The 13,561-nt window shown below is 35.8% G+C and overlaps 1 protein-coding gene across 1 annotated transcript in view; it reads left to right on the top strand.

The window, feature by feature from the left end:
- The window catches only part of LOC140154473 (uncharacterized), a 29,940-nt gene that overhangs the window by 2,978 nt on the left and 13,401 nt on the right, over window positions 1–13,561 (top strand). The window contains exons 3-12 of the mRNA XM_072177041.1: window positions 328–447; window positions 1,723–1,851; window positions 2,945–3,280; window positions 4,721–4,822; window positions 5,091–5,447; window positions 6,233–6,337; window positions 8,019–8,372; window positions 9,500–9,601; window positions 11,422–11,751; window positions 12,523–12,627. Coding sequence (XP_072033142.1) covers window positions 328–447; window positions 1,723–1,851; window positions 2,945–3,280; window positions 4,721–4,822; window positions 5,091–5,447; window positions 6,233–6,337; window positions 8,019–8,372; window positions 9,500–9,601; window positions 11,422–11,751; window positions 12,523–12,627 — 2,040 coding nt within the window. The remainder of the gene's footprint in view (window positions 1–327; window positions 448–1,722; window positions 1,852–2,944; window positions 3,281–4,720; window positions 4,823–5,090; window positions 5,448–6,232; window positions 6,338–8,018; window positions 8,373–9,499; window positions 9,602–11,421; window positions 11,752–12,522; window positions 12,628–13,561) is intronic.

Here is a 13,561-nt window from a genome sequence, read left to right as displayed (position 1 = left end):
GTTATGAACATCGTGTACATGTTTGGCTAATATTTCCATTGTAATATTTAAACAATGGTTCTTGCGCTTTATTCAAAATCACACATTTTGACAAAACTATAGCACCTTAAGTCTTGATTTTTGCAGGGTATGTTAGTTTAATACAGTGCATTACAATTGTGTAAAAAATAGAATTTTGAAAGATATTGAGGGCATCCTCTTCATTTGAAATATGGCATAAATTTTTATAGGTTGCCCCTATAACATTACAAAGGTATATAATGGATAAATTATGTCACCATAGATATTAAGATTGTGTCATATAGTGTTTTTTTTCAATTGTCATAGCTGAATGTCCAGGATACTTTTTATGTGATGACCCAGTACATTGTGAACCTCTTGATGTCATATGTGATTCAGTCCAAAATTGTATCGATGGATCTGATGAGGATGAGCTGTTGTGTCCTGGTAAGTGTACCAATCTGGTTTAAATTTCTAATTAGGAGCTAATTAGGGGCTAATGCTTTCAGGATATTGTGAAAAATTTAAACATTTTGCTTTTGGAATTAATAAATTAAAAATTAAATATCAAATTGATCATCTGGACTTACTGTTTTGACTTGGCTACAGTATCACATCTCATCCGAGACGCATTGTCAGGCCTAATGGGCTGACGTTGAAGTGTTGAGCCGTGACTCGGTTGGAGTGACGTCACGGGAGAGGTGTTGAGGAACCCGTTTGATGGCTGCGTTGTAGGCCCTTGACAGGTTGTGGCATAGTCCCCCTCCTCGGATAAGTGAAAGCTCCTCGCGGCAGACATATATGGCCTCCTTGACCCGTCGCTCAAAGGTAGCCATCAAACGGGTTCCTCAATAACTCTCCCATGACGTCACTCCAACCGAGTCACGGGTCAACACTTCAGCACCAGCCCATTAGGCCTGATGATGCGTCTCAGATGAGACGTGATACTATAGCCAACTCAAAACAGTTATGTCCAGATGATCAGTTTGATATTTAATTTTTAATTCATCTATCTACCTGGATGATTCAGAATATTCACAAATATTTTGGAATTAATGAATTTACATTCTCAAAAAATCTGATACAAAGTCATTAACCTCATTCATAACCATATTTTTTCAATTTGCCTATAATTATTATAATTGCATGGTGATTCCTTGCCCTTGCCAAAATATGTCTGCTGTTCTTCCAGCTTAACCAAAAATAATCCTGTGTATCTTACAAGATACAGCTTTTTTTGTCTCTAGAAAGTGAGTATTGCTGTGTGCTCAGTTGTAAACATGCTGATAGCTTGATGTATGGGCTATTCCATTTAGAATCCACACTACCCCCATGGAAGATTTTGGAAATATCTCCCACAGGGGGAGTATGAATTTCAAATGGAATGAACACATTAAGTGGCTCCATTTGAATTTTCATACATGCTCTGAGAGAGATTCAACTTGAATCTACCACTGAGGGAAGGTGAGTTTCAAATGGAGTTGCTAATGTGTTCATTCCATTTGCAATTCATACACCCTCTGTGGAAGATATTTCCAAAATCTTCCATATAGGGGTAGTGTGGATGTTAAATAGAATACCCCAATATCACCCAATCCTCGATATTACAGAACACAAGAATTAATTTCTTTTAAGATTTTTTGTTTTGAAAATGCAGTATAAAATTACTTGCCACCATCAGGCATGGGTGTTACTTATGTATGACTTGTTCCATATTTACAGGCCCAGACATAGTTTGCTCAGTATTAGAGTTTGAATGTAGCAATGGGATGTGTATTCCAGCTGAACAGCGGTGTAATGGAGAAATCAACTGTAGTGATGGTAGCGATGAGAGCTTCTGTGATCCTGATGGTAAGAGTTGATTGATATATGACAGTAAAATAAACTACAGTGACTAATTCAGAATGCCTTAACCAGAGGGGTTTGTTTTCCAAATTTTGGAAAAAAAATAACTTTTTCAAAATCTGCCCCTCGTTCAAAAAGGTCCAAATTTTGAAAAAAAGTCCACTTTTTCAAATGCAGCCCCCAACATGAATCCTGGTTGCGGGCCTGAACCTTTTCAATTTCAAAGGAGGTATTGGAAGGATGATCTACTGATTTAGACAATTTAGTTAATTGTCATTGTTGAAAGTCCACATTATCTTTTTATGTGGTATTGGGGCTATGAGACCCATAATATATTATAACTTGTTGAGGAAGGTTCAGTAGTGTTTCTTGTCTTAAGACATGCTGGTACACATTTATTCATTATATGTGCAAGGGTCATTAGAGGTGTAGCCTCAACAAATGCTGGTACATCATTTATACATGTGGGTACCAAGGGTCATTAGAGGTGTCACTTTTTATAGCCTCAACATATGCTGGTACTGATTTATGCATGTGGGTACCATGGGTCATCAGAGAGAATCCTCCTACTAAGCTCAACATGGTACCCATTTAAACATGGGGTACCAAGGGTCATCATTTGGAGGTAATGCCTCAACATTATGCTGGTATCCATTTATGTATGTGATACCTGAGGGTCATTATGAGGGGTCACTCTTCTTATGCTCAACAAATGCTAGTACTCGTTTAAACATTGCGTGTACCAAGGGTCATTAGAGATAATATTTATTTATTTGTGCTTTCATTATACAGGGTAGCGTCTTCAATGACAAAGCACTGCTATTCTAGGGGGCCCTGTTATAGAGTGTAACTTAAGAATAATTCTAATCAAAAGTATATTAAAAATGGAATAACATTTACAGTACCGGTACATTGTACATAATGAAATTGGTTAATATACAGTGACAAATATGATTTCATACTGCGTATATATTAAAGTAACAATTAACAGTTTTTAGGAAAATCTCAAAATTTAATTTTACTTTACTGATTTGAGGAAGTATACAGACTATAGTTACTGATTCTTATTTACTAACATAGCTATTTTATCTTTGTTTAGGTGACATTTTATGTAGTGCCCTAATACTGTACATAGAACCAGGGAGTACCATGTCAATTACATCACCTTCATTCCCAGACGTCTACCCCTACCCTGAGGAGCCAACATTGTGTTTCTTTGACTTTCACACTGATAATGGATATCAACTATACATCCACTTTAGATATTTTGATATTGGAGATGGACTTTTGTCAATCCGAAGTGGTCCAAGTGCTGCATATTTTACAGGTCCTGATGCAAATGATGTGGTTGGATCAAATTTTATTGATCTATATGTTGAATTTACTAGCACTTCAGTGGGGTACTGGATGGAGATATCTTCCATTGAGAGAATGGGTAAGTTTCATTAAGGGATCTAAAATGAGCGTTTATTGCATTTCGACAGTATTTTTTGTGGGACATGAGAGCACCTCAGACCTATCAAATTGCATTCTGAATACGAAGCATGTCTTTCTGATATCAAATAATTTACATTTTTGAAAATCACAATATAATACAAATTTTATGACAAATTATAAAAATTTGATATTTTTCAAATTTTGATATATAACAGTCCTCGAAGTAAATTATATAAATCTAATGACATATTCTTAAAGTGTATGTAGCAGGGAGGAAAAGCCGATGGTCAATTGAAAATGTTGACCTTTCATATTGAAGATATGGATTTTTTTCCCAAAAGACCTAATTTTTTGGGTGTTTTGGGAAAAAAATCCATATCTTCAATAATGAAAGGTCAAAATTTTCAATTGATCGTCGGCTTTTCATCCCACCTACATATTACTTTAAGTATAAATCATCAGATTTATAAAGTTTACTTCAAGTACTGTTAAATATCAAAAATATCAATTTTAATGATTTGCCATAAAATGTGTATTAAATTGCGAATTTCAAAAATCTAAATTATTTGATATCAGAATGACATTCTTCAGATTCAGAATGCAATTCGATATGTCTGATGTGCTCTAATGTCCCACAAAAAATACTGTCCAAACGCTCATACCCCAGCCCTTAAGCTAAAGAAGTTTATTTTCTGTAGGAATTACACTTTTTTTGCAATTTTACTGCATTCAAATTTTTTATTCAAGAAATGCAGAAAAAATAATATTTCCATGAACAAAATAGACCAGAAGCTCACAGGTCTCAGCACTTATTACAGAAAATCACTGATCACCATGGCCCAAGACACACTATATGTTAAACCATTCAGCATCAATCAAGAATGCAGCTATTTATATAAATGAAGAACCCTATCAGCCTATATTTAGAAATAATCATCACAACCAGGACCAGTTAGTAAATGGAGACAATAAGTGGGAAGCACGGTGGCCCAATGGTTAGGGCGCGAGCTTCATAATCGTAAGGTTGCGGATTTGAGCCCCACAACGGCCAGTGTGTTGCGTCCTTGAGCAAGATAGCTTAATTTCCAATTACTTCACTCCAACCAGGTGTAAAATGGGGAGCTGCTGGGGGTAATCACAATCTAAGTTGCTGAGAGTACCTGCGCATCAGTTGCGGACTTTGTGAAGCGCACACTAAATCAACAACATTAAAAAGAAATTGCTTCAATCCACCCAGGTGTAAAATGGGGAGCTGCTGGGGGTAATCACAATATAAATTGCTGAGAGTACCTGCTCATCAGTTAAGGTCTTGGTGAAGTGCACGTTAAATCACCAACATCAGAACAAAACATATTGATGGGTAGAATTGTTCATGGTTGTTGCTCTGATAATTTGGGATTTTATTGTTTCAATACTGACCCTTGCATTTGTTTTTCAGTTTTTCCTAATTGCAGTAATGACATCGAAGTGATTAATGAAAGTGACTTCAACAATGGAATCTTTGATTGTTCAGATAACAGTGATGAGCCAATAGAACTATGTAAGTGTAGTTGTATACAGGGGGGATACATTGATGGTACCCATGTTTCTCAACAATAACAACAAAATACAAGGACTGACTAGAAATTGAGGTGAATTAATGATTGAAAAAGGAATACAATCAAAAAGAAATTAATGGAAGATAAAAAAAGGCAAATCTTTATTTTTTTGGGGCCTAACATCAATATTTCAAATTCTATTTACTTGTCTTGTATAATTTTGTTCAAAATTCTAATACATGTAGATGTTTTTTATTATTTCTTTCATAGTGTGCGGACCAGCAGATATAACTTTAGATGTTGCTGAAACTTACCAACTGACTTCCATTAATTACCCAAATAACTACATAAACCAAATACAATGTGTGTATGTCATCACAGCGCCAGAAGGGAGGAGACTCAGAATTACTTTTCTAGCTTTTGATCTTGTGACTGACCGTGATGAAGATTTTATGATAATCGGACCACTTGACAACTCTCCTACTGACGTGTTTTACGATGGAATTAATTCAGTTCCCATGCTTGATATTGTTTCACTCACTGAGACACTCCAACTTAGGTTTTTTACTGGTTTTCGGGAAACTGCTACAGGGTTTGATTTGCTTTTGTCAGAGACTGATGATATAGGCAAGTAGTACCGTATAGGGCTATTCCATCTGAGGAAGATATTGAAAATATTTTCCACAGGGGGAGTAGGTATTTCAAATGGAATTTGGCACATTAGGCAGCTCCATTTGAATTTCATGCACCCTCTGATAAAGTTTCACCCTGAATCTTCCACAGAGGGAAGGCGGGTTTAAATAGGCTTGGTTAATTGGCTAATTCTATATGAAATTCGTACTCCCCGTGTGGAATATATTTCTAAAATATTTCACAGGGGTAATGTGGATTTTAAATGGAATCATAATCCTAAACTTGTTTAGATGGTAATTTTATTTAGATATTTGATGGTACAGAGATGCTAATTACGTGAAAAAATAAGGTCATTTACAGTCAGAATTCCAATTAAATGAACGCAGCCTGACATAGCGTGACGTTTTTTTGCGTTCACTGCACGACGTACGCCAGCGTGTGCGACTGTGCATTAGTAACGCGGAAGTGAATACAACCATGGCAACGCACTTATGATTGGTTAGTATTGTATCCAAGGTCGTGCGTTCGCGTTGTAGTTTGAAATATGCGATATACGATCGCGGTTGGAGCGAGCGTTCATTCAATTGGAATTCTTACTATAGTCATTGGTAATTGATATACTACTCACAATATACGGGCGATAAATTATGTACAGTGTGTGAATTTGTGTTTGAAGTGCTCTAGCAATATGTGATGCTATATAATACGATTTAGACAGTAGATTCATACCCATAATATTTACAACCATAATTATCAATATATTTAATGTCGATTTACAGATCAATATCGTTGTAACAACAAGCTTGAAGTATATGATGCCAATCAGCTTTGTAATTTAGATGATGAATGCCTGGATAACAGTGATGAATGGTATTGCCATTATGGTAAGTAAACAGGGGCAGATCCAGGAATTTTCAATAGGGGGCACCACACAAAGTCAGGCGCCACTCTGCAAAAATTAGGGGGGCACAGCACCTCTCTGCAAAAATTAAGGGGCACGCTGGAGGTGCACACTGGGGCATCCCCCAAATCTGCCCCTGGAAAATGAGCTCAGTAAGTTGGTACATGCAAATTGCATTGCGGTCCTGAAATTGCAAACAGCGACGGTATGCCGTATACTGCTGTAAGCTTATTTTGCAAAGATACAGTGATTTTATGTTAATATAGTTCACTGACATGTTTATAGAAAGGTGCACTTTGCAGAAATATTGCCGCATTTAATCATAGAGGAGTATTAGTAAGCTGTTCCCAGTTGCGTGGGCAGTGGGGTAGAGTGCCCCACAAAACATTTTCAGGGACAAAATGGGAGCAGCAAAGAGTAAATTGTCCTTAAAATGATTAAACATATGACAAAAAGTGGGGATGAAAATTTGTCTTTGCCCCCTCACACAGAAATCCTGGCTACTACTGGCTGTTACCAGTAAAGCTTACTGTACAGAATTTCTGTGCATGTACGAAAAGAGAAATTCATGGACCTATACCACAATGCACTGATAGCGCTAATTTGGTAACCATTTTTACAATTTCGTCGGAAATACATCAATTTGGAATGTCAAATTTCCTAATGGTAATGAGAAAAATATGATCTATTATATGATACCAAAAACTCATCAACAATATGAAAAATCAGGGGGATGAGGCTGTTGATCGGGTTACGGACCTTTAAAAGAAACATGTTTTTCTTTTATCTTTGTCAGTGAATCAACACTATAATGATCACTAGATGAAGATAGTACTCGGCATTGCTGCTGTATGTAACATGGATCCATATTACCTACAGCAGTGGTGTAACCAGGAATGTTTTCCAGAAGGGGACAAGGGGAGGGGGAACAGTGTTTACTCTCTCGGGAAATTGGGTGCGCCAAATGAAACATTTTCTTCCCAAATTGGCCCAATTTTGGCCCAGTAATTCCCCAAATTCACTAATTGTAATATTAGCATTACAAATTTTTGTGAGACAAAATTATTTTCACTGGGCCAAAATTGAGACATACGGCCTCTGAGTAAACACTGAGGGGAAAAGTGACTTGGGGGGGGAGGGAGAATTTGACAAATATGGCAAGAAGAAGTCTGCAGTAGGTCACAATTGCATTTCAAATGCATTTTTGAGATTTGTCCACTATTGTGCATTATTGTGCATATTTCATACACTCCTAGATACTGCAAACCAATCAGAGCAAATGTTACTAGCAATTACTAGCCGTGCATAAATATTGTATAATTGCACTGGTGCACACTGCGCGTAGTACGCGCAGTGCTGCGGGTAGATGCATTTATATTTGCTTGCATTTTCCAACATTTTTAGTGACAATTTTGTTTTAAAAATAGCAAAAATTTCGGGATTTTTTGTGTGTGTATGAAATAGGTAAATAAATGCTTATCACTAATTTGCTCGAGAAATTGTATTGCACTCCCCCCTTTGGGGCTTGTGCATTAGATGCATCAATATCTCAGTTAGCGTGCATTATTTTGTACAATTTAACTCACAACAAGTGATACACATTTATTAACCTATAAATAATAGCAGTTAATGTTAATTCACTTCATTTTTATTTACCTTTGCAGAATGTGACAATCAGATCATAAACATACCAAGTGGTGCTATCTATGAATTATCAGTCGATTTATCAATAACCACTTCATGCAGATGGGTGATACATGCAGCTCCAGGTCAGAGAGTCCATGCCCAAATAATAGACTACCCTGAATATCCATACATTCTTCACGTTGGAAGTCTTGATGATCCATATATAACAAACATTGACTTTGGAGATCTAGAGTTAGGTGGCATTAATGAAGTTGTTTCTCCCAATGAAGTCTTGGTGCTCACATGGGAATCTTTACTGGCTGGTCCTAGAGAAAAGAGGCAAAATGGAAATTCAAATATAATTATTGAATTTGAAAATGTTGACCCATCAGGTAATAAACTCAAATTGTTTGTACTTTAACCCCCTGAACACTACCTGTCGATCTAACATTGCCTCTGATTGGTCAATTACATGATAATTTCACTTCAATCACCAATCAGAATGGACCTTTGTAAATAATTCACCACAAATTTTTGGTGTGGTGAAATTATTCTAACAATGTTGCTGATTGGGCCAATTGATAATGAAAACTTCTTTTTGGCCAATCGGCAGGTAGTGTATATACTCTGTGTGATTAGGTTGGCTCAAGTGGTTACATACTGCAACCAGCAAAATACATTGTGTTTTTGGAATCTTGCATACTATACCTTTGTATGCAACCTAGCTGTCCAATTAATTCATCACTCGGACAGTAGCTGCATTTGCATATTTATGAAGGATATTTCTTCTGAAAATATAATAATAATATAAATTTGATAGATTACTCATGATACATTATCAGTCTTGCTAGAATCTCGCACAATTATATTTGAAAACTCTAACTGGACTGATAAATTTATGTATCATGCTCAATAAAATAAAATTGGATGCTTTACGCCCAATATTTATTGGTCTCGCTATGAGTTTAAAAATATTGGATGAGACGTAGTCCAATATTTTAAAACTCATAGCTCGACCAATAAATATGGGCTCAATGATCCAATTTTATATCACACTACGACTACGTCACTACCAAACTCTAAATGAAATGCAAGTAGGCCTATAGTTTGCTAATCATAGGTAAATGTGGAAAATTTATTTTTGATCACACTATGACAATGCAACTCACAAAGACATAATAAATAGCAAATACAGTAAAACAAAGGAAAAGCAATCAAATGAGGTGACAAAATTATAAATTAAAATGGAAGGTTTTCAAACAAGATTTGGAGTACTGACTCCTAACAGACTCAGAAAGCCTGTTCCATTCTCTAAAGACAACAAGTTGCATAAGATCTGCCTGCTTCATGTAGAGAGACAAATTTTGGACTATTTGTGGGGTTTCTGTATTTCCTTCCAACTCTACTCAGTATGGTTTTCACACTACTGTAGGCTAGCTCTCAAATATAAATCTTCAGAATCTTCGGTTATTGGCTATTAATGACACACTCTGCATCTATACAATATGCTTATTTTCAGATCTAATGACATGTGTTGATCAAGTTCAAGTGATTGAAGAGACAGATTTGTGTAATAATCTTGAGGATTGTATTGATGGCAGTGATGAAACATCTGAATGTTGTAAGTAAAACAAAGCGTCAGTAAAGTAAATTGCATTTAAAGTTTTTCTAATTTTTGAAAACCCACTGGAGAGCACCTAAGTAAAATATGTTTATTATTATTAAAGAATATAGGCCTAATCAATAATATATCTTTCTTTGTTCTCAACATAATACAAAGTTTTTATTCATTCACTAATTATATAGAAGCATTAATCTGCAAATTCATACTACAGTATGCCAAAACATGCACAATTTGACAACCTAGATGTAGTAATAATGATACGTCATGTGATACGACAGTATGTCAAAACAATAGGCAACTGCCTATATGGCGACGTATCATGATACGACTGTATGCCAAATCACAGTTTTCATGCAGGTGGTACATGAAAACCATGGGGTATCACACTAATTTGTGTTATATCTTATTAACTAATTACATTTAGGTCTCAAAATTTTGTGAATATATAGAGTTTCATTCATAGATTTTGAAAGTTTATATAACTCATTTTGCCCAAAAATCGTCATACGACAGTATGTCAAAACACTGAGGATAGCAACCAGTATATAGTTCATTCCAGGTGGTGTATGACGTGCAGTCCCTAAATTCAGTAAATTTTCATCGTCAACCGTGTAATTGAATGGGATTATTTTGAAATTTTAAAACGCTTGAAATATCACAAACAAATAGGCCTATGTTGATAAATAATATAAATACAAGCTAAAACCGTTGGGGTTCGATAATGAACCCCACAAAACTAACCGAGTATATGGAAAATGCCATACGGTCGGGCGGTTTCACGAGTTGCCGGCTCGATCATGTCATCCGCCGCCTGGTTCATTCAGCAAAGATGCACTTCCTCATGTCGTTATTGGGCTATTCCATTTAAAATCCACACTACCCCTGTAGAAAATGTTGGAAATGTCTTCCACAGGGGGAGTTTGTGTTTTAAATGGAATAAGAATATGATAATACAGCTGTTCAACAGATCAACATTAATGTACTGATACACAATAGGGGCTGGAATGAAAAAGCGATTTCATTGTTTTACTACATTTACAATTATAAGAGGACAAATCTAATATTGAAAACTAAACATTTGATAGGGAAAATATAAATCACTTATTTTGCGCATTATTACTGTAAGGGAAGATTTACTTATATACACATACATTATTCTTACATACCTTTCATTTAACATATTCTCATATTATCTGTATACATATCTGTTACAGATGCATTGCAATACCAGTAAAAGCTCGATAGTTAGCATATGTGCTTACTATCAAGCGCTTTTGAAAACATGAAATTGTACCAAAGTCCGTCGCTTTACCAACTGAGCTAATGGGGTTGAGACATAAATTTGCAGGCTTACTTGTTCGTATGTAACTGTGTGTATCGATGATTTGCTCAAAACTCTTTACACTTTGTGGATGGGGCTCTTGATGTTTGCATGTTTCAAAAGCGCCCAATAGTAAGCACATATGCTAACTATCGAGTTTTTACGGTATATATGCAGCAAGTTAAAACTTGTTGCAAGTTGCATCCTTTTATTGATCTTCACTTCAGTTTTGCTAGTCTTTTAATAGGCTACCATTCTTATTATGGGCTATAAGCCTGACATGTACAATATCATTGAACTTGTTTCATCCAGGATTTAATTACAATTCACACAAACTGACAGGTTAAACAACAGACAAACATTAAAGAGATAAACAAACTGCTGAACCCTGCTCTATTTTGATAGCAGGTTCTGGGTTCTTGTCATATAAATCTATTATATAAAGCAGGAGTTTTAAAATGTTAATGCCTTCATAAATGTATCTATTCTTTTACAGTCTGTGGCCCACCAAAGATAGAGCTTGAGATTGGTGCTTGTTACAACTTATCCTTCCCTATAGAAGGCTTGTTGCAAAATCCAGCAGGCCTGCCATGCCGTTGGGAAGTATGCGCTCCTAATGGCTACAAAGTCTATGTCCAGATCTTATTTCTTGGCAGTGCACCATTTCATTTGCAGTTTGATGCAGAGGGAAGCTCTTTAGGATGGTTTAGTCTTGACGATATGCATCCTGATATTGTGTCTCCTGAGAACATTTTGAATATCTTTGTATTTTTGTTTGAGCCTAATGCAGAATTTCTTTTGAAGCTATCAACCACTAATGATCCAGGTAATTAAGTTATTTAGTGTAAAAAGAATTGAAATAAACAGATTAATTCTTAAAGAATACTGGCAATATTAAAAGGGCTTTTCGTGATCCACAGCTTCATGATGCCCTCATCTCCCCACTTTTTTTTTTTAAGTTTAGATTTTTATACCACTGGAAACCTCTGGCTGCATAATGTTTATGTGCCAAAAATTTCTTGCAGATTAATTAATTCAGCAAAAATATTATCAAATTTTAATTTTGTTCTGGTATACCAGAACAAAATTACAACAGTGGCCTATGGAACAGTATGGTCTCAGACATAATCATGCATAACTTGCTAACACAAAATTGGAATCAACTGAAATTTTATGAATAAGCTTTTTTTGTGAATATCTATTGATAAGTGTCATAAAAAGAGGATGCTAGGATCACAAAATCCTTTAAGTTTCATTCCTAGGCAATGTTCTGTACAATATAGCAAATGCTGAAAATCTAGTTTTTCTAGAAAAAAATAATTGGCAAAATTCCACCCATAATAATGACGACAAGTAATAAGCATTAAAATTAATATATCTGTTCCCACTTTTTGCACAAAAAACTTTAGAAAGGTTATGGAGGTGTACAGAAATTTGTTAGTTGCAAATTGCAATAAGATACCCACTTGTAAACATAGATCAAATACTTTCAAAATGATTAAAGTGCTAATTTTGTAACTTAATGTTATGTTCTGGATTTCCCGCAAATTTGACTTAGATTGTAGTACTAATAAAGTTTTTCATCTTATGGATATAGATATTGTTGTTTGTGGCAATGGATTGGAAGTTTTACCAGATGAAAGCTTATTATGTGATGGCACAAGGGACTGTAGAGATGGCAGTGATGAATCACAGGAATGTTGTAAGTATCAAGCAGTGGCGTGGCCAAAGGGGAGGGGGGTAGGGGCAAGGGGGCAGCTGCCCTCCTTTGAGAAGTCTTGCCCCCCCCTGTAATTTGTAATACATTTTTGTTGAAATTTGCTCCCTTGGAAATTTGCTTTGCCTCCCCCTCTGAAAAAGTCCTGGCTACGCCATTGGTATCAAGGAATAAACATATGGGATTGGTCCCTCAAAGCAATAATTTATTGGGATTGGTCCCTCAAAGCTTATTCATCTATACTGCCATCTTGTTTTCATTACATTAAAAGATATATACATATATAATTATGTCTATGCAAGAGACTATATATCTTTTACATCTTTTAACGCTTGTTCGGCTTATAATTAAGCATGAAAATGATTTGGTGTTTTTGTTACTGCACGCATCAATAAGTCCCAACTTACACTCACTTAAATTCACATAAGTGTGCGCCAGCAACGCAGTGCACAACTAGTGTAAGTGCTGTGCCCAACTGGGTGCATGCCATTCAATATCAATACACGATGTCATGAGTTATTTTTTTAGGGATTGCCAGGGGTTGTGTGCAACACTCCCACCCCAAGGCAACAGCCCTGGCTAAGCCTGACTGTTCTTGTTGACTACATACAAGTGTATGGAAGTCCCTACTCTTTGTCGGTATTGTCAAATTATTTGCATGTTAATTCAAATTCTTGGTACTCTAACATTATGTAACTGGTAATACGGGGTGTCCTTGAAAGAACTGTATCGTCGGAATCTGAATTGTTTGGGTATTTTAATGCATCGACCAAACATAACTAAATACTGATGTGGTTGAGGAATACCTCAGCTATCACATCCTTTTTTTGAATTTTGGCAATTGACCACTCCGTTTTTGAAATAAAAGAATTTTTTTGATATTACTTAATTTTCAGCCCATTCCACAGAGTCAAATATC

This window comes from Amphiura filiformis, chromosome 6 (assembly GCF_039555335.1).
Source record: "Amphiura filiformis chromosome 6, Afil_fr2py, whole genome shotgun sequence".
In the NCBI taxonomy this organism is placed as follows: domain Eukaryota; kingdom Metazoa; phylum Echinodermata; class Ophiuroidea; order Amphilepidida; family Amphiuridae; genus Amphiura; species Amphiura filiformis.
This window is presented reverse-complemented; position numbering and strand designations above follow the sequence as displayed.